This window comes from Zalophus californianus, chromosome 16 (genome assembly GCF_009762305.2).
Source record: "Zalophus californianus isolate mZalCal1 chromosome 16, mZalCal1.pri.v2, whole genome shotgun sequence".
Lineage (NCBI taxonomy): Eukaryota > Metazoa > Chordata > Mammalia > Carnivora > Otariidae > Zalophus > Zalophus californianus.
The window spans coordinates 59489409-59514598 of NC_045610.1; the positions used below are offsets into that span (position 1 = coordinate 59489409).

The window sequence follows — 25190 nt, forward strand, 5'->3', positions numbered from 1 at the left end:
GCTGTTGTCACCACAGCAGAATGTCATTACTCTGGCTAGGTCCTTCCTCTTCTTGCCATATAAGAAGCCAGAACTATAGGGGCGCCTGGGTAGCTCAGTCTTTAAGCGTCTGCCTTTGGCTCAGGTCGTGATCCGAGGGTCCTGGGATCGAGTCCCGCATCGGACTCCCTGCTCAGGGGGAAGCCTGCTTCTCCCTCTCCCACTCCCCCTGCTTGTGTTCCCTCTCTCGCTGTCTCTCTCTGCGTCAAATAAATAAATAAAATCTTAAAAAAAAAAGAGAGAGAAAAAAGATGCCAGAACTATCCGCCTGACTCAGTCTGGAGATGGAGACCAGCCTGACCGGGGCAGCTCCGCAGAAGCCTAGAGCGCTATCAGGGTGCGAGGTGGGGCTGGAGGAGCCCAGTTAGAGCTTGCATCTGAGATGAGGGAAAGGCCTGGGTTTCCTATCAAGGAACCAGAGGCTGATAGAGACCGAGCAAAGCTGACGTCCCTCCTGGCCCTACCCGGACCACACTGTTCTCTGGAAAATCTGCACCCCCAGCCAGGGGTTCCTAAACTTTGAATCACAGAGCTCTCTAAGAATCTGATCAAGCAAAAGACCCTCCCTGTTCCACAATGAACACGTGCAGGCACACACAGCTTTGCTTTGTTTTTTTTTGGGGGGGGGTCACATGTTCTCCAAAACCTGTCTGTGGTCCCTGGACCCCAGCGGGGAGCCTCCGGCTGAAAGCGTGTCTCAGGTCTGCCACCGTTTGGGGACTTGATCCCACAGGGTTGGCAACAAGTACCCCCTGGACTCCTTAGAACCGATCTCCCACCACCCAGCAACTCGGGGTCCCCCACCTTCTCTGTCCTGGGCCCCCAGCCGCCCCCACACCTGGAGGGACCTCCAGAGGCTGGGAGTGGTCACCTGCACCCCCCAGCCTGGGCCAGCTCCCCGGGCTGGCTGGGATGAGGGCAGTGCTGGCTCTCCCCTGCCCGCGGGCACACACACAGTTAATCCTCGGCGGCCGCTGTTTGGATAATATGCGCTGGGAGCGTTGGAGGCTCCGCGGCCCCGCTCACATCTGGCTGGGGTTTACTCTTTACGAGTCTGTCCCGCTTTCTTCGTCTCTTCCTTGACTTTCGAGAAACCGCGCTTCCGCTTCTGGCCGGAGAGACCTCAGAACGGAGGAGGTCAAGGTGCCGGGAAGGCAGGGACCCGCTGTTGCCTGCACCCGCCGCCCTTTCTGCACCTTCTTCCCGGAGGACTTTTTCCGTCCTCCTGGCTCTCTCCTCTGACAAGTCTGTTCTCCCCTCCCACCCCCGACCTGGCTGGGAGGAGGCCCCGCTGCTGGGAGATGCTCTAAGCCCCGAGAGGCCACCGCAGGATGCCGGCTGGAGGTAGGTAGGGGCCCTGGCGGGCGGGAGAGGACGCAGGGCTGCTCCACTCCTGCTCCAAGGCTTCAGCGCCGTGATTGCCAGAGCGGAGTAGGAGGGGCCGGGGTGGCAGCAGTGGCAAGGGGCAGAAGGACCGGGAGTCGCGGGGCTGGTCCGGCGCCCGGAGGTGCAGTGGAGAGCGGGGGCTCCGTCTCCCGCTGGGACGAGGGAGCAGGGGCTCTGTGGCAGCCGGATGCTGTCAGGAATGATTGTGCCTGCCTCTTCTTTGCAGGCTGTTTATCTTGCTTCACACTTCTCTAGGCGTGAGAGAAAAAGGAATGGTACCCAAGTCCCCTCTGTACCAAGCGGGGGGCCCCCACCCCGATACTGCCTAGATCACCTGAGAGACAGATTTGCCCAGCCCTGCCGGTGGCTGATTTGGACCCCACACAGAACAGGAAATGCTGACATTGGCTCCCGCACCTAATGGCCTTGGTGCTCCTGGAGGGGATTCAGTGTGGACAGGGGAAAGTCATGTCCCTTTCTCCTGGGGGACCCTCCTGAGCTGCCTGCACCACTCAGCACCTTCCCTGGCTTAGGGCCGAGTCACCCAGCTGCCGTTAAGCCTCTAGACCTCCAAAGCCTCTCTGTGTTGAGACCCCACGTACAACCATGTTTTTCTAGGCTTTCCACGGGGACAGGTGTGATCCCGATCTGCCCTGGGCACCCACATCGTGTTAGCCTGGTTGCTAGCGTGCTGACTCCTGCGCAGCCCCGTGTCCTCTGTGGGCACGCACGGGCCCTCCCGGTCCACTTGGAAGGGACGGGGGAAGCGGCCTCCCTCCGCGACTCGTCTGTCTCTTCCATCTCACCGAGTTTCCAGGAGTATGGAGGCAGTTGGGCACACTGGAGCTGCTTCTTTCCAAGCTTTGAAAATGAGGCGTGTCCTGAGAAACTGAGTTTTCTCAACCACTAGCTACATCCTGGGTCCCCGGGGGGAGGATGTGAGGTCCTCCAAGGCTGCTAGGCCTTTGCTTTTTATAGTGCAGGAAAGCACGCAGTCAGCCCCACAAGCAAGGTTGCAAACACATGCACTTGACTGCTGCATTTGCTGCTGGGAGAGGCCTGCCCCAATGCCCCACTAACTAGAGGAGGGAAGAAACACACGGGAAGGGGAAATGGGGCTGAGGTTTGGGTTATCTCGTCCCGTCTCCCTTCCCCACTCTCCCTCTTGACCTGAGAGCCGAGAGGAGCTTAGGGTAAATGGCAGCCATGCGTGTCCCGCATGGCAGGCGCTGAGCAGATGTGGATTCAATTCTCGTCGAGTCTATCAATGGCACTCTCACCGCTGAAGAGCTCAGAGAGGCTCATGACTTGCCCACATGCAGTAGATGGAGGACGCTTGGAGGACCTGCATCTCTGTGCCCAGAGAAGGGGTGTAACTTGCTCAAAGGTGCACAGCTTTCCAAGCCGAGGCTGGGACCTGAGCTGCTTAAGTTTGCAAGTGTCCGCCTCCCAGCTGTCCATGGAGAAAGTGCCCAGGGGCAGGAAGTATAGCCAGGTTCTATTTCCCAGGGACCCCACCCTCTCTTCCCAGTCTCTCCCTCCTCCCTTGAGCCTCTTGTAATGCCAAGGGAAGTGCTCCCAGTGAGCAAGAGGTCAGGGAGACAGAGAAATGCGGGGGCAGGAGGTCTTGGGTGGGGCTTCCCCCGGCCTGAGGATATCGCTGCCTGTCCGGGACAGGTGCAGCCAGCCAGCAAGGGTCACACTCACAGGCGGGTGCTGAGAAGCTGATGTGGTCCCAGAAAGGTGCACAGCCAGCTCCCTCTTCACAGGGCAAACCCAGCTCAGCATAATTTTTTCAGAACATGCTTCTTTCTGTTGTTCTTCCTGGTGCCTCTGGTCCTCCTCCCCCCAAGCTGTAATTAGCATGACTCATAAACCAAATATTCTGGCACTGAACTTCACCCATCAAAACAAAGATGAAAAGAATTTTGTAGATACAGTTGCGCTGCTGGGCGTCCTCACCGGACATAAGCTTGCCACTGGGGCTTTGTCTGCCCGGGCTGGCCCCGTGTGGGGGACCCTGTTCTGGAACTGGGGGGGGGGCTGGGACTCCAAGGGCCCTAGGGTGGGGGTGACAGTTCACAAAGGAAAGGAAGAATAGAAAGGTCCTCGTGCCTAAGGCAACTCTGCTGAGCCACTGGAGAGGAAAATGGGTGTTTCAGAAGCAGCCTCGCCTCCCTGCCCTGAGAGCCCGTAGATATTTAGGTGGAGGTGATGCTCCCCACCCCTCCCCCAGGCGCTTCATCTTGGTGGTGTAACTACTGCGTGGGCCTAGGGTTATTAATTTTTTTTCCTGTTTTTACCTGCTGAAATCTGCCTTCTCTTTCTTAAAGTCAAGTGAGACAAGGCAGTCCCCTGGACATGACTGTGGGTATATCCCTGACTCCGCACTCGGTCTGCCCACTCGGAGAACAATTTGGAAGAGAATCATCAAAGCCTGCACAAGGCGCTTCCACCCTCTCTCTTGGGGCAGCCCAGTGAGCCTAGGATTCGGGATTGTCAGGGCCCTGCCAGGGGATCTGTGCCTGGTTCCTCAGCCTGGCAGGGTCAGTCCTGCTCTCCAGCACGGACATGCGGAAGCAGGCCCGCCGGTTCTCTTCCTGCTCTGCAAGCCCTGTGCTGGGTTTCTGCTGTGGCAGCCGGTGTCCTCTGACCCTCATCCTCCTGCCTCCTGGGGAGGGACTCAGGGGTGTGGGCAGGAGCAGGAGCTCTTGAGCCCTGGTGGGGGGGCACGTTTATCTCTGGTTTTTCGTCAAAGTTGCCACGGAGAGGTCCCGTGAGCAAGAGACAAGAGCTCCCGGCATCCTTTTCAGCCACTCATCCTTGCCCACGCTTCTTTCCAGGACCGGGCTCAAAGTGGGTTGGGTGTGGGCAGAGGCACGGAGGTCCCCTAATGCCCACCCCTGCAGGCCCCTGGAGTCAGCCGCTTCTCCAGCTGTGGACCGGACTGGCACAGTCCTCCTGGGGCATCCCACCCTGTCCAGGATGGCTGTCAAGATGGCTATGGGCCAGGCTGGGCCTCAGTGTCTGACCATCTCCCTGGCTCCTGTAGGAATTTTCCTTGAAACAAGACGGAGCAGGGCTGGAGACTGCGGGCAGGGAGGGTTGATGGGAAGGGAGGCTGGAAAAAGAGGCAGACAGGCGGGGGCAGGCAGTGGAGGGATTTGGGGGAGTGGAGAAGTCAAGTTCTTGGTGCCCAGGGCCTGGTCAAGGGCTGTTGCTGGCCACAGGTAGAGCCATACTTGGGGAATTCACCAAATCCTTTGCTTGGGGTTGTACCCCCATCCCAAGTGGGGCCATCTGGTTACCAGCCGCCCTCTCCCCTGGGGACCAGGGAAGGAAAAGGACCTTGTCTGAGAGAGCTGCCAGCCCTGGTGGATTTGCAGGTGTGTGCAGGCCAGAAGTTGGGCTGGGCTCGGCAACTGTGCCTTGCAGGTTTGTGCGGCTGGTCTGCAGAGTTGGAGAATGGGGTGTGCTCGGAAACACTGGCGCCCTTCCTTCTTGTGAGGAGTCTAAAAGTGGCTTCTGGTGAGAGATGGGTGGGTCTGGGTGGTTTGGGGGTGGCCCTGGGGCTCTCAGGTCTTTTGGCATTCAGGACACCCTCCTTCTCCACGAAGTTACAGCTATGAGAGCAAGACCCATGGTTCTGTAAAGTGGCCATAGAGCTCGGCTCGAGGAGCCCTTGAGAATAACACCTACAGAGCAAGCAGAGCTAGACCTGCTGGGGAGGTGAACTGGAGCCCGATGCCCACCTTCCCCTTTTTGTTCCCTTCTCTGCTCCTACATTCTCCTGCGTCGGCTCCCTCTCTGCAGGAGCCTCTGCTAGGGGCTCCACCCACGGTGATGCCCAGGCAGCACCCCCAGGGATGCACAGACACAGGGCACCCATGCTGCTCCCCACTGCAACGTCAATTCTTTACCCCTTCGGTTCCTGCTAACTGCACTTGGCCGCAGGTCCCTTTGCAACCCAGTGCTCCAGTCGGCTTCTCTCCATCGGAGAGCACTGGGGGCCAGGTGAGACCATTCGCTATCCCTGCACGACATGGGCTTCCCCCTCCTCCTTTTCAGAGCAATGGGCTGTTTCTCTCTACCTTGCAAAAGCAAGGCTCTAAAAATGCACATTCAATGGGCCACACTTCCCACACCTCTGACATTTTGAGGTATGGGGTGGTGGTGGTGGGGTGGTCCCTGGTGATTCTGTGCCTAAATCCAAAGGAATTCAACTCAGTGGTGGGTTTTAAGGTGGCAACAGGGAGATCTTAGCACATGGCTTCCGTGACAATGGTTGTCGTGGATCTCCGTGCCCCCTACCATGCCTGACACAGGTGCTGCTCGATAATCTGCTGAGTGAATGAATGAATGAATGGAAGGCCTTGGCTGGTGGATAAATTCCTCAGGGTCAAACGCCACTGCTCCCGTTCCAGCCTTAGCCAAGTGAGCCCCGCAGGTGGATACCCAGAAAGGCGGGAGCGCCCGCTGGACTGTGGTTTGGCAGGATGAGCCTGCCTACCTGGCATCTTTCTGGAGGCCCCTTGAAGTGGGATGGAAGGCACTTTGCTGTCAGACACACCTCTCTACCGTGGGGCCTGGGCTGAGTGGCTCCTTCACTCTGAGCCCGTTTGCTCATCTGAGACATCGAGGTGCGTTGTAGGGGTCAAGCTCAACGGCATCCGGAAAGCACTGTGCCTGGAGCCTGGCACACAGTGGGTGCTTGCTTAGTCAACGGTAGTAGGGCTTTGTTAGAGGGAACCTCTGACAAATGACGGAGCTGCTCCTGGGCCCATTAACTCGCTTGGCCATTGCACAGGGTTCCTAAGAATGGGCTCAAGGATTTGGCTTCCTTCGGTTCCATGGACTCAGTAGCATATACCACCAGCGAGGGGCATGTCGAGGACAGAACTATCCCCCCTCCTAGAAAACGTGATCTCTCTACCGGGCTTGACTCTGGCCAAGTTAGGTGGCCCTCCCTGGCCTAAGCTGTATCCATGGTAACTCCAGGGGTTCTGCTCCCCGGGGCGGGGGGGGGGGGGAGGGGGGCGGGGAGAGGCTGTATTTCCTTCTTATCGCCCTTTGTCCGGGGCATCCACCTGGTGCCAGAACTCCGGACTTGAGCGCGCTAGGTCAGTTTATACTCCACGCGGCCCTGCTTGTCCCCAGGCCCCTCCTTCGTGGTCCTTCTCTTTGCTTAGAGTCAAATCCCCTGGAATACACTAAATGCTCTCTGAGTCCCCAGGGCGGGGTTTATTTGTCATTGTTCTAAGTGGAAAATAACGTGTACTTAATGCAAAAAAATATGTGCCTGTTAGAGAGGAAAAAAATCAGAGAAGCCAAAATAAGAAAATGGCAAACATCCCTGTTTTCATTGCCCAGAGATAATTGCTGCTAGCAGCCAGGTGGGTGGCCTTCAGATCCCAGTGGCTGAGTGCATGGACGTGCACTGATGTGCGTGTGTTTCCAACCCAACCTTCACTCATCAGGAACATCTCTCCACGGCGGCAGTCTTCTGTTTACAGAGGTCGCTAATTGGCGCGGCTGGCTGAAGCTGCCCCTCCCCCACTTGTTTATTTATTTCTTTTTTTATTTATTTGCCTTTCTGTGAAGCACATATCTCCAGGTTAGGTGGCTTGTAACCTTGGTAATGGAGGCAAGGGCTTGTAGCCCTTATGAAGCAAGAGATTTTCGGAGTGCAGATAACAGGAGCATCTGAGGAAAAGGTGGCTGGATGGCCAGACCAGGACTCAGCCTTGCAACAGCACTCCAGAGCCCACCCTGGGTCACTCTCCTCCCTTCCCTCCTCTCTCCCCAAATAGCCCCCTCCCTGGAGCTAGAGAGAGGTCTGAACGCCCTGAGGCCCCAGCAGAAAGTGTGGGATCCTAGGTCCTGTTTGCACATTGGCTCTGCTGAAAGGTGAGTGTGGAGTTCCATCAGGGTGGACCATCAGACGGCAGGCACTGGGGACGTAAGTGGAGAGGAGACACAGCTCCCTGGGAGGGGCTCCTGGATCCGGGGGTAGACCCTACCGGACGCTGGGCTCGGAGTGCCTTCCTGGAGGAGTGCCCTCGGGCTGGGCTCTGAAGAACACATGGTGGATGAAGAAGGTGGTGGGGGAAGGGACAAGACAGAGGAGAGCCGGCGGCTGGTGTTGGGTCTGCGAGCAGAGCCCCGAGCAGCTCCAGATGGCTGGAGCCAGGCGGCGACGCAGCCAGAGGCAAGCCAGGAGCCAGGTGGTGAAGCGCCAGGTTTAAACATTTTCCTTATTTTCACGGGAAGCCTTTTACGCCCAGGGTGGAATTCGTGTTGGCAGTTCTGCAAGGTGCGTCTGGTGAGCAGGTGGGGAGACGGAGAGACAGAGCAGTGGGCGGTTGAGAAAAGAAAAGGTGGGGCTGGGGAGGAGGGGACTGGAGGCCCTCGGGAGGCCGGCTGACGGCTCAGAGGTGAGGGTGCACGGCCCCCAGATTTCTGGCCTGGGCGCCCCGTGTGAGCGGCGGCTGTAGCTTCAGAAGCAGGTATCGTGGGGACGGGAGCAGAGTTAGCTAGGGGCTCGAGGTGGAGAGCAGGGGGCAGAGCAGAGAGCAGGAGGTCAGAAGACAGATAAACCGAGCTGTCCCGTGGAACTTTCTGCCACCATGGAAATGTTCTCCCAGCTGTTCGAGAGGGCGGCCGCCTAAAACGTCCTGGTGCGGCTGAGAACCGAATTCTTCATTTTTGCTTAATTTTAGTGAATTTATACTTAGCAGGGGCTAGGGGCCACTGTTCTGGGGGGCGCAGGCCGAGAGCTCCTTGGCCAGGCCAGGGTGGGGACAAGGGCTGGGGAGGTGTCACTGGAGAAAGTGACAGAAAAGTGTGTTTTGAGGGGGAGGAGCTGATGGCCGAGGCCATCGTCTGGGAGACACCTGTCCCTGAGGGCGAGACGGTGAAGGACAGATGCTGGCAGACAGGCTGAGCTGGAGCAGGGACGGAAGAGGAGGTGGCCAGCCCAGCACTGTGTGCATGCTGAGCTAAATTATATTCGTGACCTAGAAGCCACTGGGTGTGGGACAAATTTCTCTCTTCTGCCACGCTTCCTTGGGAGGTGTCTGTGGGATGTTGGGGTGATGTCTAGGTCCCAGAAGAACCGAAGACATTGGCACTGCTTGTACAGACCCTGAGGGCGTCCCGGCTGTGGGTAAGCGGGCCCTGGGCCAGGCCACCTGCAGAGCAGGCTCACGGCAGGGCACGAGCTGTGGGGGGCTCTTCTCTCTCATGCAGTTCTCAGAGCAAGGGCGAGCCTGCAGCCCAAGGCCTGACAGCTGGGAGGTGATCTAAGGACAGTGCTCTAGTCAAGGAGGTCTTTGTTTGCACTGGGATGGACTCGGAGCTGGGGAGGCTGGGCTGGCCAGGTGCCCCCGGAGGCCCGACGCCTGCAGCCCACGTGGTCTCGCTGTTTGCGGGGCCTGGGCAGAAGCCCGTGCCCGCTCTCGGCGCCAGGTGAGCCTTTCCTTGCCGAGGCACTGTTGGCCCAGGAGAGATGGAGAAGTTTCAGGTTGGGGGGACCGCTTGCCTTCTCTTTTCTTTACTGTTTTGTCCCGAGCCAGCCTCTCTGCTAGGCAGGGAAGAGTTAGCCCTTGCTTATTTTTTTTTTAAAGATTTTATTTATTTATTTGAGAGAGAGAGAGAATGAGAGATAGAAAGCACGAGAGGGAAGAGGGTCAGAGGGAGAAGCAGGGAGCCCGATGTGGGACTCGATCCCAGGACTCCAGGATCATGACCTGAGCCGAAGGCAGTCGCTTAACCAACTGAGCCACCCAGGCGCCCTAGCCCTTGCTTATTAACCAGTAAGTAGCTCCAAAAGACCCCATCTCCATCCCTGGCCGTGTGCTTTGGAGGTCACCAAATAAACCCCAAAACCTTAAAAAGTAAACCCTACTTCTCTAAGCCGGAGAGCAGCTCCTTGGAGAAGGGAAAAGAAAGATTCAGTGAGTGGCACAGGTTCCAGGCAGGAACTGACCGATGTTCCCTTAATAAAGGGTCCTCATGCCCCCACCACTGCCTCCTTTACAGGGCGGGCGGGCGGCGGGGCGCGGAGCAGGGAGGGTCTGGGGCCAGCTAGGCTGCCTGGCTACAGAGGGGAAATTAGATATTAAATGGGTTTCTGAAATTGGTGAACAAGCGCCGCTTATCAACTGGAAGTCACTCTGCCTCCCTCCTTCCCGTCACCAGAGGAGTTTGGTGAGAGGAAAGTTAGCGTGACGAATGGCTTCTGGGGAAGGAAAGCAGGGGTCACGTGATGGTCATCAGGGCCAGAGGGACACCCCAACATGGCGCTCTCTCCTTCCTGGGCACCCCAGGATCTAAACCGAGCAGGCTTCCTGCAGCTGCTGGAGAGCTCTGAGCTCTTCAGTGGGAGAGTTCCAGCAGATGTCAAAGCGGAGAGGGGCAGCCTCGGAGCTTCCTTTCTGGTTGGGAGGATGCCGGGGAGCGGGAGGTGGCAGGAGCAGATGTGCGGAGGGGGCCGCGGCGGCGCAAGCACTGTTGACGCCACGCTGAAACAAGGAGTGATCGCATGCCACGCTAACTTGCATTCTTGGCCTAGAAGCCATGAGGTGTGGGAGAAAGCCCCGTTTTATGCCAAGCTTCCTCTGGAGCCGTGTGTAAGATTTTGGGGTAATGTCCAGGCACTACAAAAGCCAGACAAAGATATTTGTCTTGGGTGTATTGAAGTCTGGGCCCCAGCCAGAGCTCCTGGAAAGCATCACCTGGAGGCAAATGGCAGAAAGGAGGAGAGACCTTCAGGAGATATTAAAGGGGGTGGGTGACTGATTTGATGTGGCGGATGCATGAGAGGAAGAAGCCCAAATGACTCCCAGATTTCTGGCCGGCTGCTTGTTCTGAGCCCTGCTTCCTCCCCGCCCCCCCACACCGTCTGGTCCGATAGCGCTTCCTGCCATGATCGGAACGCTCTGTTCTGTGTCGTCCAGCGTGGGAGCTACCAAACATATGCAGCTACCGACGGCTCGGGATGCGGCTAGTGTGGCCGAGGACCTGAACTTCGAATTTTATTTAATTGTATTTAATTAGTTTAAAATGAAATAGCCACACACGGCACAGCGGCCATCGCCCTGGATGGCGCAAGCCTTGAAGCTTCGTTACGCACTTTACCACTTTGATCCCACGTTCGCCATTCTGTCTTGAGCCGCGATTGAGTGCACGTCTGTCTCTTCACTGGACTGTAATCTTTTCAAGGTCAGGGAGGGAATTTCACATATGGTAGGATCGCTCTCTCCTGAGCTCCGACACGAGGCTGGGCACATCGTGGGCCTTCGGTGAGTCCAGGCCCATGCAAGACGTTCTGCTGAGAGGGAGGAAATGTCTTGTCTTCTAAACTTCTTATCCAGGGAGATCCTAGGCTTCTTGCCTCCAGGAAAAACTGGTCACCCGCTGAGGATTAAGGAAGAGGGAAAACCATGTTTATAAATGCTTTTGTCAGATGGCACTGGGCTGGGTGTGGCATCATGGCCAAACGCAAACATGTGGCGCCTGGGCTCTGGGAGTTTCCCGGCAGATCCCAGGCAGGGCAACACAGAGGGCGGTGGGACGGATCTTAAACAGACACCGGGAAACTGCAGCGTAGGTCCGAAGACTGTCTCTTTAAAGGATTCACCCCGCGTCCATCCCATGAGAAGGGATGAAAATTATTAACGAGGAAGTGTTCTCAGACCCCGTAAATGGCCCAGCTCCCACTTTTGCACCCCCAGTCCTGCAAAGGAGGTTCTATCTCTTGGGGGGAGGTTAAGCTGGAGCTAGATGGGAGGGCTGAGGGCAGAGCAGCCGAGGAGCCACGGGCCTTCTGGGGCAGGGAGTAGGAGGAAAAAGGTGTTTGTGGAGTTGCCATGGGATTTGGCAAACGAATTTCTTCACAAGGTTTGAGAACGGCAAGTCAGGAACTTGAGTCACGTTGCAGTTGGCCTCAGATGCCTTGACCGCAAGGCAGCCTGGAGACTGGACCGCGTGGGCCAGATGCTGAGGGTTACACACCACTGGCCGAGAAGTCCCGGGGGCCCGGCCCTGCCTCCGCTGGGTGCAACGTGGTCTTCTGAGCGAAACTTCCTGGGGGCAAAGCCTCACCCTCTGTTGGTGACTTCATTTCACTGGAAATAGCTAAAAGTGATTTGGAGCCAAGTTTGTTTGGATGTTGGGCAATACTGTTTTTGCCCAAAAGTGACTAAAATGATCATAATGTCATAATGCTGACTTTTCTGTGGGACTTGGTAAAATGGCTTTTCAGATATTTTTGAAGAAGGAAAGATTTCACTCAGGGTTTGCTTTGGCCCCAAAGAGGAGGTTCTTGAGGAGAACCACCAGCCTCTTCTGCCCTTCACTTTGTCAGCCTGGTGCTTCTGACTCCTTGCCGGCTCGCTCCCCACTGATATCATCACCCTGAAGGCGGCTGCATCCAGGTCCCCACTAGGAAGAGACATACCAATGTGCCAAATGGTGCTCCCCCTGGGGCTAGAGCACTGACCTTCAGCTAGGGGGAATTCTGCCTTCCCAGGGTACAGACTTCCAGCAAAGTCTGGAGACGTTTTTGGCTGTCACAACAGGGAGTGGGGGGTGGGTATCAGTAGAATCCAGTGCATGGAGTCCAGGGATGCTGATAAATATCTTGCAGTGCACAGGACAACCTCCCACAACAAAGAGTGAGTCAGCCCCAAATGTCAATAGTGCCGAGGCTGAGAAACCCTGGGGACCAAAGAATCCGAGGTAGCTTTTTATGTGTGTTTGTTTTTATCTCCCGACTTTTCCAAGATTAATATATGTTACTTTGATTTCAGAAAAAAAAAATGTTTGAAGAAAGGAAAACCTCTTTTCCTTTCAAGTGATGCAAGCTTGGCATTTAAAGGAGGAAAAAAAAAGAGTAATTATTGAGGTGCCAAGGTAAAACAGAGGAAATACAGAAAAAGGGAAATAGACAACTTTAGAAAAGTCCATTTCACAAACATTTGTTGGGCAGCGATCAAGTTCAGGGTGCTGCAGGATGCTCGGCCGGTCCAAGATGAACAAGACCAGGAGGACAGGGTCTGCGGTGCAGAATCTTACAGGCCAAGCAAAACTCTGCAGAACGAGACAACAGGAAAAACAAAATCTGAAAAGAGGACAGAGAGGTTTTGCCAGCTGAGGGTCTGGGAAGGCCTCGGGAAGAAGAGGAGGTGCTTGAGTTGGGTCTTGAGGACCGGGTAGGGTAAGGATAGGATCTGAGGGCAGCCTGTTGAGGTCAAATCCGCTGCCCCCCTCCAGCCCCCACTTACAGGTTGGGTGGTCTGAGGCTAATCAACTTCTCTACATCTCTGTTTCCTCGTTTGTAAGTTTGGTAGAATAATGGATGAATATTGTCTCCTTGAAGGATTCACCGCAGACTCCTCCGAGGCCGCTGGTGGGATAAGAATTACTAATGAGGAAGTGTTCTCAGACCTAACCCTGACTTGTAAGATCAGAAGAATCAATTGAGATGATGCCTGGACACTCAGCTAGCGCCTGGGGCAGCTGTAGGTCCTATGAGGCTGGTTTTTAATAGAAGAGAGGAGGAGAATGGGAACTCCTGGCCAGGGGAGCAGGTTGTGTGCGGTTGGACAGATGCCAGGAGTTTAGGGGAGCGGCTGGAAGCTGGGATTCAAAAGCATGGTCTGAGGCCGAGGAGCACTGACAGCACCTGGGGCTTTTGGTAAATGCAGACCCTCAAGCCCTGTCCCAGACCTGCTGAATCAGAATCTGCATTTTAACCAGATTTCCCAGGTGGTATGTGTGTACATGAAAGTCTGCAAAGCAGGAAGCTTGAGCACAGGATGAGGGATGCCGTACAATGTGGCTGAAAAGTGGGGACAGACTGGGGTGTCATGCATGCTCTGCCAAGGAGAAATGATGGATGGATGGATGGACAAATGGACAAATGGATGGACGGATGGATGGGTGGATGGATGGATGGACAAATGGACAAATGGATGGACGGATGGATGGACAAATGGATGGATGGATGGATAGGTAGATAATTTTAATATGTATTTTATAAATTCACATAAACATGTACAGTAGAGATTCTGAGTGGGGGGCTGGTCCAAGTAGTCTCTTGACCACTGGGCAGGTCTCTGGGCCCTGACGCTTGGGAGGAATGGTTGGTTGGCAGAGAACTCAAAGGTGAGGAGGCCCCGCTGATCCACTGCAGTGGATGGGGTGGGGAGTCATGCAGGGATTGAAGACCCAGCAGAGGTGTGGGTGATAAGGGAGGAAGGGATTTCTGGGGAGGCAGCCTCCCTAGCTCAGAGGCTCATCATATCTCTGAGGATCCACCCGGAGAGCCTCTGGCTCCTGCTGTTTCTGTCCCAGGCTCTGGTTCCCAAATCTCTGTCTCCCCCATGTTCTCTTGATTTGGCATGGGGGCTTCAGCAGGGAGGGCTCCCAGGGCAGCCTCTCTTCAGCGCTGTAACGGCAAAACCACCGACATGCAGAGTAAAGAACAAAGCCCACCAGCTAGAAGTTCTCCGAGCAATGGGGGTGTTTGAGGGGAAGCCCATGGCCTCCCCCAGCCGACGAAAGGAGCCTTCATCTGTGTAGATGATTCCTGACAAAAAAAGAACACTGTCTTGGGATTTAATTGTCCTTAAACATAAAATAGGAATTAAAGAAAAATCAGACATGGGACCTTTCGAGATCTGCCTCTCAGTAGCGACCTGGATCCCACTTGTAACTTGGCTTTCGAGGGGTGGGTGGTTCTTACTTCCCCCAGACCTCCGTTTCTCACGGGGCAGCTGAAAGGGTTGAACTCTCTTGTCCTCACTGGGCCTGTGAGGTGCTGCATTGTATGTTTTGGTGAGAACCAAGATGGGTTTGGATCGCCCAGTTACGCACTCCTGCCGCGGGGAGGTTTCCCCGCCCGCCACAAACAGCCAGGCACACGGGACTTCTGACTCCAGACTGTGGAAAATGCTCCCCGAGTTAGCTGGGGTAGACGCCTCCAACGGTGGAAAGGGATGGGATGTTTTGCCTATTTTAAGCCCAAGCACTGCCCCCTAATGGGCTCACTGGGGACCCACAGTGGACACGTCTTTCTAGAAGGGCTATTCTCAATACTGGCCGAGGAGCTGTCCAGAGCTTTCGCCTGAGAGGTTTGGCACCAGCCCAGCCAGCTGAGGCTCCATGGGCCAAATGTGTCTGTGCACGTGCGTGCGGCCGTGTGAGAGCATGTGGGTGTGCGAGCGTGCACGTGGGTACACGTGTGTTGAGAGTGTGCAGACATGTGAGTATGTGAATATGTGAGTGTGTGCACATACAGGTACTGAGTGTGCTGAATGCGTGTGGGAGTGTGTCGAGTGGGTGAGAATATGCACACGAGGTGTGTGACGATGCCCTGAGGTGTATGAGTGTGTATGAGTGAATGTGTTAGGATGGTGCAAACGTGTAGGTGCAGGAGTAGGTTCATGTATGTGCTAGCGTTGTCACATGTGAGAGTGTGTGAGTGCACGTGTGCACCTACCGCGCATGAGAACTGGGTATACAGGCACACGTGTTGTAAGTTCGAGAGCACATGAGTGTACGCGGATGAGTGTGTGGAGAACGTGCGGGAGTGTGTGAGTGTGAGTGTACATGTGTGTGGTCACCCTCCCTGAAGGTGCCGTGGCTGAAGCATTCCGGGTTTCGTGAGTCTGGCCACGGCTCGGGCTGGCTTCTCTGCAGGGCCCGCTCCAGCCCGCGTCCTTCCCCGCGTGTGTTTCCTGGCAGGGACCGGCAGGAAGATGGGCTCCTGGGGACTGAGACTCGTGCTGGCGTGCTGCCTGCTGCTGGCCTTCGCCTGTGGCCCGGCGCTGGGCCGTGTGCCACAGGGTCCACAGGAGGTGCAGGAGCAGGAGGGGACCAAGGAGCCGCCGCTGGACCACGCTGAGAGGTGAGAGATGGGGAGGTGTGGATGCAGGAGCTTGGGTTTGGTGGGTTGAGCCTGGGGTCCAGGGCACCCCAGGGGGGGGCTTGTTTGGGGCTGGACGTGAATAGCCAAAGCTGAAGGAAGTGTCCTTGCCGACACTGGTGCTGGAGGACAGCCCAGCCATTTCTCCTTTGAGTGACCCCAGGGCCTTATCTGAAAGTGAGGACAGTGACCCACCTTGCTCTAACCCCAAAGGGATTGGGTTTCTGTAAGGTTTTGCAGACACATCCTTAGGTAAAGACTTCCCCCAAACCCCAACCCCAGCCCTCCATTTGTCCTTCTATTCTAGCTTCGAGAATATCTTCCAGGGCTCTGAGTGCTACTTGCAAGTAGGAGGCAGGGATGCTGCCGTGAGCTGGTCCGGGGACCCTAACCATCTGATCAGGCTGCCAGTGGCAGAGGATTGCTCAGGGCCGGCAGAGAAGTTGTGCTTTTCTAGGAAAATCATGAATTTCTCCTGAATGTCATCCTCTTCATGGATGTGACCTTCGATAATATAGAGACTTTGGGCTATTTGGAATATTTAGTAGGGATGCACAAAATGCTTAGGATTGCTCATGAAACTGTCATTCATCAAATGTGAGGTCCTAGACACCTGGGAGACAGGCTGATGCTTTGGATTTCTTCGTTATTCTGAGTTTTGGGTTGACTCGATACCCACGGCTTCAGGCTGTCTTCAGAGGATGGTGTGGGACACGCCGACATCCATCATCTCCTCCCCCTCAGCCCCTCCCCCACTTCTCCCCCTCCTCACTTTTCGTTCAGTGAACACTGAGTGCTTTTCATTCAGTGAACGCTGAGTGCCTACTATTGATCTGGCCATCTGCCAGGCACTGGGGGACATGCACAAATGACAGTTCTAGCCTCCAGGAGCTCTGAGGCCATGGGGAAGCAGACACACATGACCCAGAGCAGTGAGGTAGGCTCTGTAGTACAGGTGTGCCCACAATGCTGGGGGTGGGGGTGGGGGTGGGGGGAGAGACTGAGCAAAGGAGTGACCGCATCTTGAAGGATACCTGTGCCTGGGGAGCATCCCAAGTGCAGGAGGAGCGTGTGGCCGTGCTAGGTGGGTTTGGGGTAGTGGGGTTGATGTTGGAGGGTGGGAAGGGGAGGGGAGGTAGCCTGGTGGGGAGGGGTCTCTCCTGAACTTAATCCTACAGGGAGTCATGAGGGATCATCATGAAGCGGGTGGGGAACATCACGGAGAGGTTTCAATGTCATGACATTCCAGAAAGAATGCTGGAGAAGGCAGGATGACTGGGAGGTGTGGAGAGAGGCAGATTCCAGGAGAGCAGTCAGAATGGTAACGGTCCCCCAGAGTTGGGGAGGCCTGAAGGCCCAGCTTCTGCAGGTACCTTGGTGCTGGGGGTGGCGTGACTGCTCAGGACCTCATGAGCCTCAGAATTGGGTGGCGAGGCTGGAGAAGCCTCTTGAATGAGCCTCAGATTCCATTCTGGGTGACCGGTGATGGTGTCGTGAAGAGGGTTTAGAAAGAGAAGTTTCCAGGGGCAGAGCGATGGGCCGACACTTTTGGACACATCACCTTTGTGGGGCTTGCTGACCGTAGATGGGGACTTCTGGCGAGAGGTGGGGGTCCACCTGGGAGTCCGGTGCTTGTGCGGCGTGAATTTAGGGGGTACAGACCCATTTCCCGGATTGTCTGGGGTTTAAAAGCAGGAGCAGAGGTAGAGAAGGAAGCAGCCATTGAGATGGAGGGACCGTCTCGGAGATGTCACAGCTCCAGAGCCTGGAGCAAAGAGCGGAGGCCAGAATGAGCAGTGGGTGCCGCAAGGTGGCAGCGTGGAGCCCTCAGCGGCCACCTGCCCAGTGTCCCTAGTAAACAGTAGAGTGGCTCTCCAGGGGCTGCAGCTCAAACGAATCCCAAGATCATTTACAAATGAGTCAGCTTAATGTCGCATCTTCTGGAATCACAGTGGCATGAAGGGGACCCACGGCTTGGTCACACATCATCTGAAACCCCTCCCAGAGGGGCAGATCTCTCCGAGCAGCCTCTGTCTCGCGGGGCCCTCAAATTAGCACTGTTTTTGTAGTCACTGTTTCCATCACGAGTATTGCCATGACCAGAAGGCAGAGGAGCTCTTCCAGAAACTTCATGTAGGGTCCCAGAGTTCGCCCAGAGCCACTGCTGTCTGTGTCAGGGAAAGAGCACACAGTCTGGCACATCCAGGCCAGAGGGAAGGCGTGCAGGTAGACCAGACCCTCCGGCAGCAGAAGAGAGAGGGGGGTCCCAGCTCCCAGAGCTCGTGGCCTTCCCTGTAATGCCTTTATTCCCTTAGGGATGAAGAAAACCATGAAAAGTACAGCCCCAGGCAGGGTGAGGAGGCCCCTGCTTCCCGGTGCTTTCGCTGCTGTGACCCTGGCAGCCCCGTGTACCAGGCCATCCCCATGCCGCAGATCAACATCACCATCTTGAAAGGTCAGAGGGCTGCAAAGCCACCAAGGGGAGCTACCCCTGGGCGGGAGGGGGGGGTGCTCTGTGCTGAGCAGGGAGAAGATGCAGTGGTTAGGGTGGATGAGGCAGGTGCAGAATGGCTCCCGCAGGGCCCGGCGCAGGGGCAGGCTATCCTCTAGGGGTGAAGGAGGAGAAACTCCCATCTGAGGCTCTGCCCCCTCGCCAGGAGGAGAGATTGGAAAGAGGCCTGCAGAACCAGGACAGGGGGAGGGTCTCCCCCCAGGCTGCACCGGAGCCTCTGTAACCGCTGTTTAGAGGCTCGGTGGGCCCCGCCCCCTCCGCCCCCAGCCCACTTTCTGAAATGCCCCGGGCCGCCGCGGTCCAGATAACCTAGCACAGCCCTGCGAGGTCTGACTGAGGAGCTCTGGGGCGAGCCTGACATCTGCAGTTCATTTGTTCTGAGTCTGCCATGGGCCTGGCCGCAGTGCCTGTTGCATTTGGACAAACCCCCACGTTCCCTTTTCTTTGCCAGGACTTTCCAGAGGGGGGGGAAATGATTGTTTCTGGATGAAAATAGAACACTCCTTATAGTTGGGTCAGCTTGCCTGACACTGCGTGTTTTCCTGTCCTTTTAGGTGAGAAGGGTGACCGGGGAGACCGCGGCTTGCAAGGGAAATACGGCAAGACGGGCTCCGTGGGCGCCAGGGGCCACATGGGCCCCAAAGGGCAGAAGGGGTCCATGGGGGCCCCCGGGGACCGCTGCAAGAACCACTACGCCGCCTTCTCGGTGGGCCGCAAGAAGCCTCTGCACAGCAACGACTACTACCAGACCGTGATCTTTGACACGGAGTTCGTGAATCTCTACGGCCACTTCAACATGTTCACGGGCAAGTTCTACTGCTACGTGCCAGGCATCTACTTCTTCAGCCTCAACGTGCACACCTGGAACCAGAAGGAGACGTACCTGCACATCATGAAGAACGGGGAGGAGGTGGTGATCCTGTACGCCCAGGTGAGCGACCGCAGCATCATGCAGAGCCAGAGTCTGATGCTCGAGCTGCGGGACCAGGATGAGGTCTGGGTGCGCCTCTTCAAGGGCGAGCGGGAGAACGCCATCTTCAGTGACGAGTTTGACACCTACATCACCTTCAGCGGCTACCTGGTCAAGCACGCCTTGGAGCCCTAGCCCGGAGGCCCTTCAGCCCTGCACTGTGCTCGCTGCAGCCCCTCCCCAGGCCTGGCTTCCCTGCCCCAGCGCCCCAGCTTCGCGGCCTTCTACATGACGCCCCTCAAGGAAGGGGAAGCAAGAGCAGCTGTGCTTGCCGGCCACGCGGGCTCCTGGGTGGGCTTAGCAGGCAGGCACCTGCGAGGAGTGGGGGGGGGCTCCCAGGTCCCCTCCGTGCGCATATCCATACGCGACCCCGCGGGCAGGCCGCCACATGGCAGGGTGTCCCAGAGTCCTCCTTGCTCCCGGGGCTGGAAATAATGAGGGAAATTCTAAAGTTTGTGAAAGGAGCAAAGGTAAGCCATGTGGGAAAAGGGAGGTATAATTTTGCCTCTGCTCCAGCTGCACTGACTCCCCGGGGAGGCTGCTCTCCCCTGAGCTTGCATGTTCCAGAAGACCGGAAGTAGACGCGGTGGGCCACGGGGGAAGGGGTGGAGGGCGTGGGGACCCTCTTAGGCCATGTATGAGCCTTCTTGGGCAACAGCTGGACTGACATCCACGTCTGGGGGACATCCTGGCCTTGCCCGCGGGTTCAGCTGGTATTTCTGAGCCACAATAGTGAGGGGGTTCAGGTTCGGGTAGTGAATGTTAGCTTTCAGCCCTTGGCCCTGGTCTCTGGGCTGAGAGAAGCAGCCTGCTTGCCAGAAGCCACAGACTCCTGAGTGCAGCTGGGGACCTCAGGAGCCCTTGGGTCTGCAGATGTTTCCATGAGGAGCAAAGCTCAATACATTCACAGCACAGCCATCCTTCCCGGCACGGCTCTGCTCCACGCCCCCCTACGGCCCAGAAGCCCTGCGCAGGGCCTTCACTCCTGTCACCCCGGCATTCCTCCTTCTAGACGGGTCAGCCACGGAAGGCACTGGGGCCTTCGTTTTGTAGCAGGATCATGCTTAGATAATATTTTCTACAAAACCTCCTTGCACACCATCTCTGAGTCCTATTGCCCAGAGGGTTCAACACTCGGCAGCCCCAGGGCTCTCCCCCAGGCCTCTTTGGTCAGCAGCCCGAGACAACATGGGAGGAACTTCCTCTGGGCCCCAGAGCAGGGAAAAGCTGGAAGGGGCTGGAAGGCTCCCCCTCTACCTGTCTCGGAGCCCCCATGGGGTACCATCCCTCTGCCCAGGAGAGAAGGCATGTCTCAACCACTGGAGTCAGAACCCTCTCTCTGAGGTGGGGTGTAGATGTGCCCAAAGGGGCTGCTGCCTGGAATTGGTGCTCTGGCCTGTGGGTGGCTTTGGCCGGGTGGCCCTTCCCTGCCTCTCTCCATTAATGCCCAGGGCCAGAGTCCTGCCTCTACCTGCTCGGGCCCCTGAGCCCCTCCAGGAACCTTCCTTCCCACCGCCTGGTGACCCTTGGTCTTGACCCATCCCTCTGCTCTCCCTGGGCCTTGCCACCGGGTCGGGGGTCTGCACATCCTTCCCTCTGAAGGACTTCTGCTGGTCAGACTTGAAAAATGGAGTTTCTCCGGGCGTGCTGGTGAGCAGAGTGCCCGCCTCCTGCTTTGTGCTGTCCCAATGCTCTTTCAGAAAACATTAAACTTGGACCATGTGTCTCAGCATCATGGCCTCCTCAGTTTGCTCCTTGAACCAAACCCTCCTCCTTCCTCTCCCCACCCCTGCACCCCACCTACTGCCTGTTGGAAGCCTGGGGGTCCCCAGCTTGGCACCCGGGAACATAGGTAGCCAGCGGGCACAGCCTGGGCCCTGAAGGGCCTTGTTCCTCAGGGGAACACACTGTATAGGCTCAGCTGGACATGGTCGCATTGGGCACCCTGTGCTTAGCGGAGCCTGCGAGCGGCGGGCAGGAGGCAGGGCTTAGGCAAGGGTGGTCTGGGTCCCAGGGCTGCCGTAACAAACCGCCACAAGCCCGATGGCTTGAAACAATACACATTTATTCTCTCGCAGGCTTAGAGTCCAGGACTCCTACACTGAGGTGTGGACAGGGCCATGTTTCCTCCCAGGTCTGTAGGGAAGCGTTCTTCCTTGCTTCTTTTAGCTTCCGGTGGCCCCGGTATTCCGTGGCTGGTGGCCGAGTCACTCCGGTCTCTGCCTATCTCCCTCTGCACGTGGCCTTCTTTCTTGTGCGTGTTAGACCTTTCCCTTAGACACCTGACATTGGACTTAGGGCCCATCCTGAATCCAGGATGATCTCCTCTCAAGATCCTTAACTTCATGACATCGGCAAAGACCTTATTTCCAAGTAAGGTCACGGTCATGGGTCTCAGGGGTGAGGAGGACTCGGATGTACTTTTTGGGGGAATACAATTCAACCCACTACAGTGACCTGCGGGCTTGCATACCCCCACCAACAGCTTCCTTCGTGCTCGAGCCGTGAAGAGATGTTCCTTTCTCTTCTCTCTACAGCTTGTCAACTGGGTTAGCGGCCAGGGCCCTTGCCTGATGGCCAGCAGGGAGTGCAGTGTCCTTCTTTTGCCTGGTTCTAGGATCAGCCTGTGCTCAGCCCTGGGCTGGGGCCAGGTGGGAACCAGCAGATCCTGAAATTCTGCTCCCTGTAAGACAAAGAGCAGACACCGCCTCCACAGAGCCCCGGCCATCCATAGAAGGAAGTGCCTTCTATGCAGCTGGGAGGAGGGGCTGAGGGTATTCCCCAAAGATGTATGGGAGGAATGGGTCAGCCTCACCCAGGTGCCTACTGCCTTGGGGTACAGTCACACGGACATTGTTAACACCTGTTCTATCGCCCGCCAAGCCAACGTGGGAGACGAGGCGGCACCTGCTCCCAAGCCCACACAATGCCCTCTCTCGCGCTTTGAGCTCCCCCACACCCAGCCCTTCCTGCCGCTGTCTTTCCACTCCCTTCCTGATTGCATTTCTCACTCTCCAAATATTTACCCTGCATCTGCTTTGTGGTGCTAGGTGCTGGGGGCATCATGACACATAAGATGGGGTACTTGCCTTCCGGAGGACTTTTCGGGGATGTTAACTACAGTCCGACATGGATGTAGCCTTCTCAGAAGAATTGCATACGTGGCACTTAGTTATCGGCTCCTTCTGACTCCCCCCTACAAAACTGTTTACTTTGCATAGGCCCCTTCCCCTGTGCCCTGACCTTGGCTAGTAAGGCATTGTCTAGCCATTCCTGGAAAAGACCTGATAAACTCAGTTGCAAAACAAATACTAGTGTTTTAGCAAAAGGGGGTAGAGACAGCTGATGACTCAGCCAAAGGAGAGAACTGTTTACGCTACAACTTTTAGAAGGCTCTGTAATCAGGGGTGGGAGCGGTGAGGCGTGCACTCCCCATCCTATGGGGTTATCATGTGTGTGTGCGCACATGTGCGAGAATGCAATGGCATGATGGCAAACTGGGTTTTTGAGGCCGTAGTAATGGGAATAAAATGAGACCTTCTCCCAGATCATGAAAACAACAACAACAACAACAACAAAAAGGTAACAGAAAATAATAAATAAAACAAGATGCCTTCGGATGCAAAAGAGTGGAGCTGGATCCCTACCTTACACCATATACAAAAATTATCTCAAAGCGGATCAAAGTTCTCAATATAAGGGCTAACAGTACAAAATTCTGAGAAAAAAGTATGGCTGTAAATCGTCATGACCTTGTATCAGGCGGCTGTTTCCTAGGTGTGACACCAAACCCCAAGTAACACAAGGGAAAATAGATAAATCAGACACTGCCAAAATTTAAAATTCTGGACTTCAAAGGACATGACTGAGAAAGTGAAGGGACAGCACAGAATGGGAGAAAATATTTGTAAATCATAGATCTGATAAGGGACTTATATCCAGAGTACATTAAGAACTCTTGCAACTCAATGATTTAAAAAAAAAAAAACAAATTAAAAAATAGGCAAAGGGTCTCAATAAACATTTCTCAAAGAAGACTGACAAATGACCCATAAGCCCCTGAAAAGATGCTCAGTATCATTAGCCACCAGGGAAATGCAAGTCAAAACCGCAGTGAGATACAACTTCACAACCAACAGGACGGCTGTCATCAAAACGACAAATGTTGGCAAGGATGGAGAGAGGCTGTCACCCTCAGACACGGCTGGCAGGAATGTAAAATGGTGCAGCCACTTCGGAAAACAGTCTTGTGCTTCTGCAGAATATTAAGCATAGAGCTACAGGTGACCCAGCGATTCCAATTCTAGGTGTATCCCCAAAAGAAAAGAAAACATTGTGGATGAATGTCCTTGGCAGCATTATTCATAATAAAAAAAGCGGAAACAATCCAAATGTCCATCAGGTGATGAATAAATGAATAAAATGTGGTCTGTCTGTACGATAGAACAGTACTCAGCTCTAAAGAAAGTAGCGACACCTGCTATAGCCCGGATGAACCTCAAACACATGAAGCCAAATGAAAGCAGTCAGTCACAAAAGACCACTTATTATATGGTTCCACTTATGTGAAATGTTCTGACCAGCAAATCCATAAAGACAGAAAGTAGATTAAAGGTTTCCAGGGGCTGAGGTTTGGGGGAAGGGAGTGAGTGCTAACAGGGACAAGGTTTCCTTTTTGGAGTGATGAAAATGTTCTAAAATTGATGGTAGGGGTGGTCATGTGACTGGGTGAATATACTAAAACCATGGACTGCACACACGAAATGGGCAAATTGTATGTTTTGTAAATTATATCTCAGTAGTTACAAACACACACGTGCGCGCGCACACACACACACACACACACACACACACACACACTAGAACGCCTTGCCCTTCTCTGTTGAGGCCTGGGGAGTCCTGGAGCTCCAGACAGGCGACCTTCAGAGCCAGGCTCATTATTCTGGGCATGGATCAGGAGGGGGTCAGGGTCCAGGGTTCAGTGAGGTGGGATGGGATTGTCAGGCTTAGTTCTTCCAAGAGCATTACTTAACAAGCATTTTGGAACCAACTGTTGGATGAGATCACACAAACGCAGGAGGCTGACTCAGGTGCCAAGGGAAGCAGTCCACAAGGAACAGCTAATTGAGGACCACGTTCTCTCTGATGTCCCCACACAGCTGGAGTAGGGCTTGGAGAGGCGTAGCGACCTCAGATGCCCTACATCAGCTGGCCCTGGTAACCAGCTCCTCCTAGGGCAGAATGGAGCAGAGCCCATTTCTCTTTATGCAGATGGTCAGGCGAGGACAAGAAATTTCCAATTTAGAGATTTTCACAAATAAGAGTAGAAGTCTGTATACTCTAGATAACTCGGAAACCTCCCTGCCGAAAGATAAGAAAACGTTCCAAAGGTTTAACTGAGATAGGCACCAAGTGAGCCGTCCATTCGGTCTGAGATCCTCCTTACTAAAAATATCCAACCAGTGTGTATTGCAGGCTTGCCGTGCGGGGGTTGGGGGGGGTTGGGTGGGAAACTCACAGCAGCATTATCACAATCAAGCATTACAACAGCTACGCTTGCTACATTTGAGGAGATAAAGGTAAGACAGAATTGTGGCAGAGAACTTGAAACTAATACTAATTAATACTAATAAATCAAAAGGAACATCCAGAAGTGAGAAACAGAAGAAGAGACACGAAGGGCTCTGTGGCGGAGCATGCCAGCATGTTGTACAGAGTTGAAGGGAAAAATCAGTGACTTGGAAGATTAAATCAGAAGAAGATATTCAGAAAGGAGCATGGAGAGATGAAGGGAGGGTAAATACAGAATGGAGAACATATCTGCATGGGGGGGACGGTGAGAAAGCCCAACGTGAGGGTGGCTGGAGTGCCAGATTTGAGAAGAAAGCGGCTGAGAATTTCACCTGATGGATGAAAATCACGAAGACACAGACTCGAGAAACTTGGTGAATCCCCAGCGGCATGAATGACAGCAAGGGCGCGCCCAGCACAGACACAGTGGGGAAACTGTTACAAACCAAAGACAAAGAGGAAAGCTCAACCACAGGGGAATGTTTTCTTTCCCAGGAGCACTAATGAGGCTGACAGCTGGCCTCTGGACAGAAGGAGTGCAAGCCAAGTGAGAGGGGAAGGGCACATTGGAAGGACTGAAAAGTCATAGTTGTTGATCTAAAGTTCCATTCCCAATGACAGTATAAAAAATCAAGACAGTTTCAAGCAAAAAAACTTGGGAGCCATCGACAATGGCAAAGCTGCACAAAATGAATGTGATCCCAGAGGGAAGGTCAGAAACACAGACTTGAATGACAAAATGGTAAATTGGGTGGTAATTCTAAACAAACAGTGCCTGTATA

At 55.1% G+C, this 25190-nt stretch overlaps 1 protein-coding gene across 2 annotated transcripts; it reads left to right on the forward strand.

The window, feature by feature from the left end:
* The first annotated feature begins 1024 nt into the window (after positions 1–1024).
* C1QTNF1 (C1q and TNF related 1) lies at positions 1025–23660 on the forward strand. 2 transcript variants are annotated; one of them, XM_027567847.2, is made up of 4 exons: positions 1025–1383; positions 15175–15337; positions 17671–17810; positions 18422–23659. In XM_027567847.2, exons 1-4 carry the CDS (start codon positions 1371–1373, stop codon positions 18970–18972), a joined length of 867 nt encoding a protein of 288 aa, XP_027423648.1. In that variant the 5' UTR covers positions 1025–1370; the 3' UTR covers positions 18973–23659. The 2 variants fall into 2 exon arrangements, with proteins under 2 accessions (XP_027423648.1, XP_027423649.1); XM_027567848.2 differs by lacking the exon at positions 1025–1383 and adding an exon at positions 7314–7332 and having other exon boundaries at positions 18422–23660.
* The last annotated feature ends 1530 nt before the right edge of the window (positions 23661–25190 follow it).

Bases quoted from the DNA above. Each gene is read 5' to 3' on its own strand.
- C1QTNF1 (XM_027567847.2), top strand. The intron at 15,338-17,670 runs GTGAGAGATGGG...TTATTCCCTTAG, and splicing joins CCGCTGGACCACGCTGAGAG to GGATGAAGAAAACCATGAAA. The intron at 17,811-18,421 runs GTCAGAGGGCTG...CTGTCCTTTTAG, and splicing joins CAACATCACCATCTTGAAAG to GTGAGAAGGGTGACCGGGGA.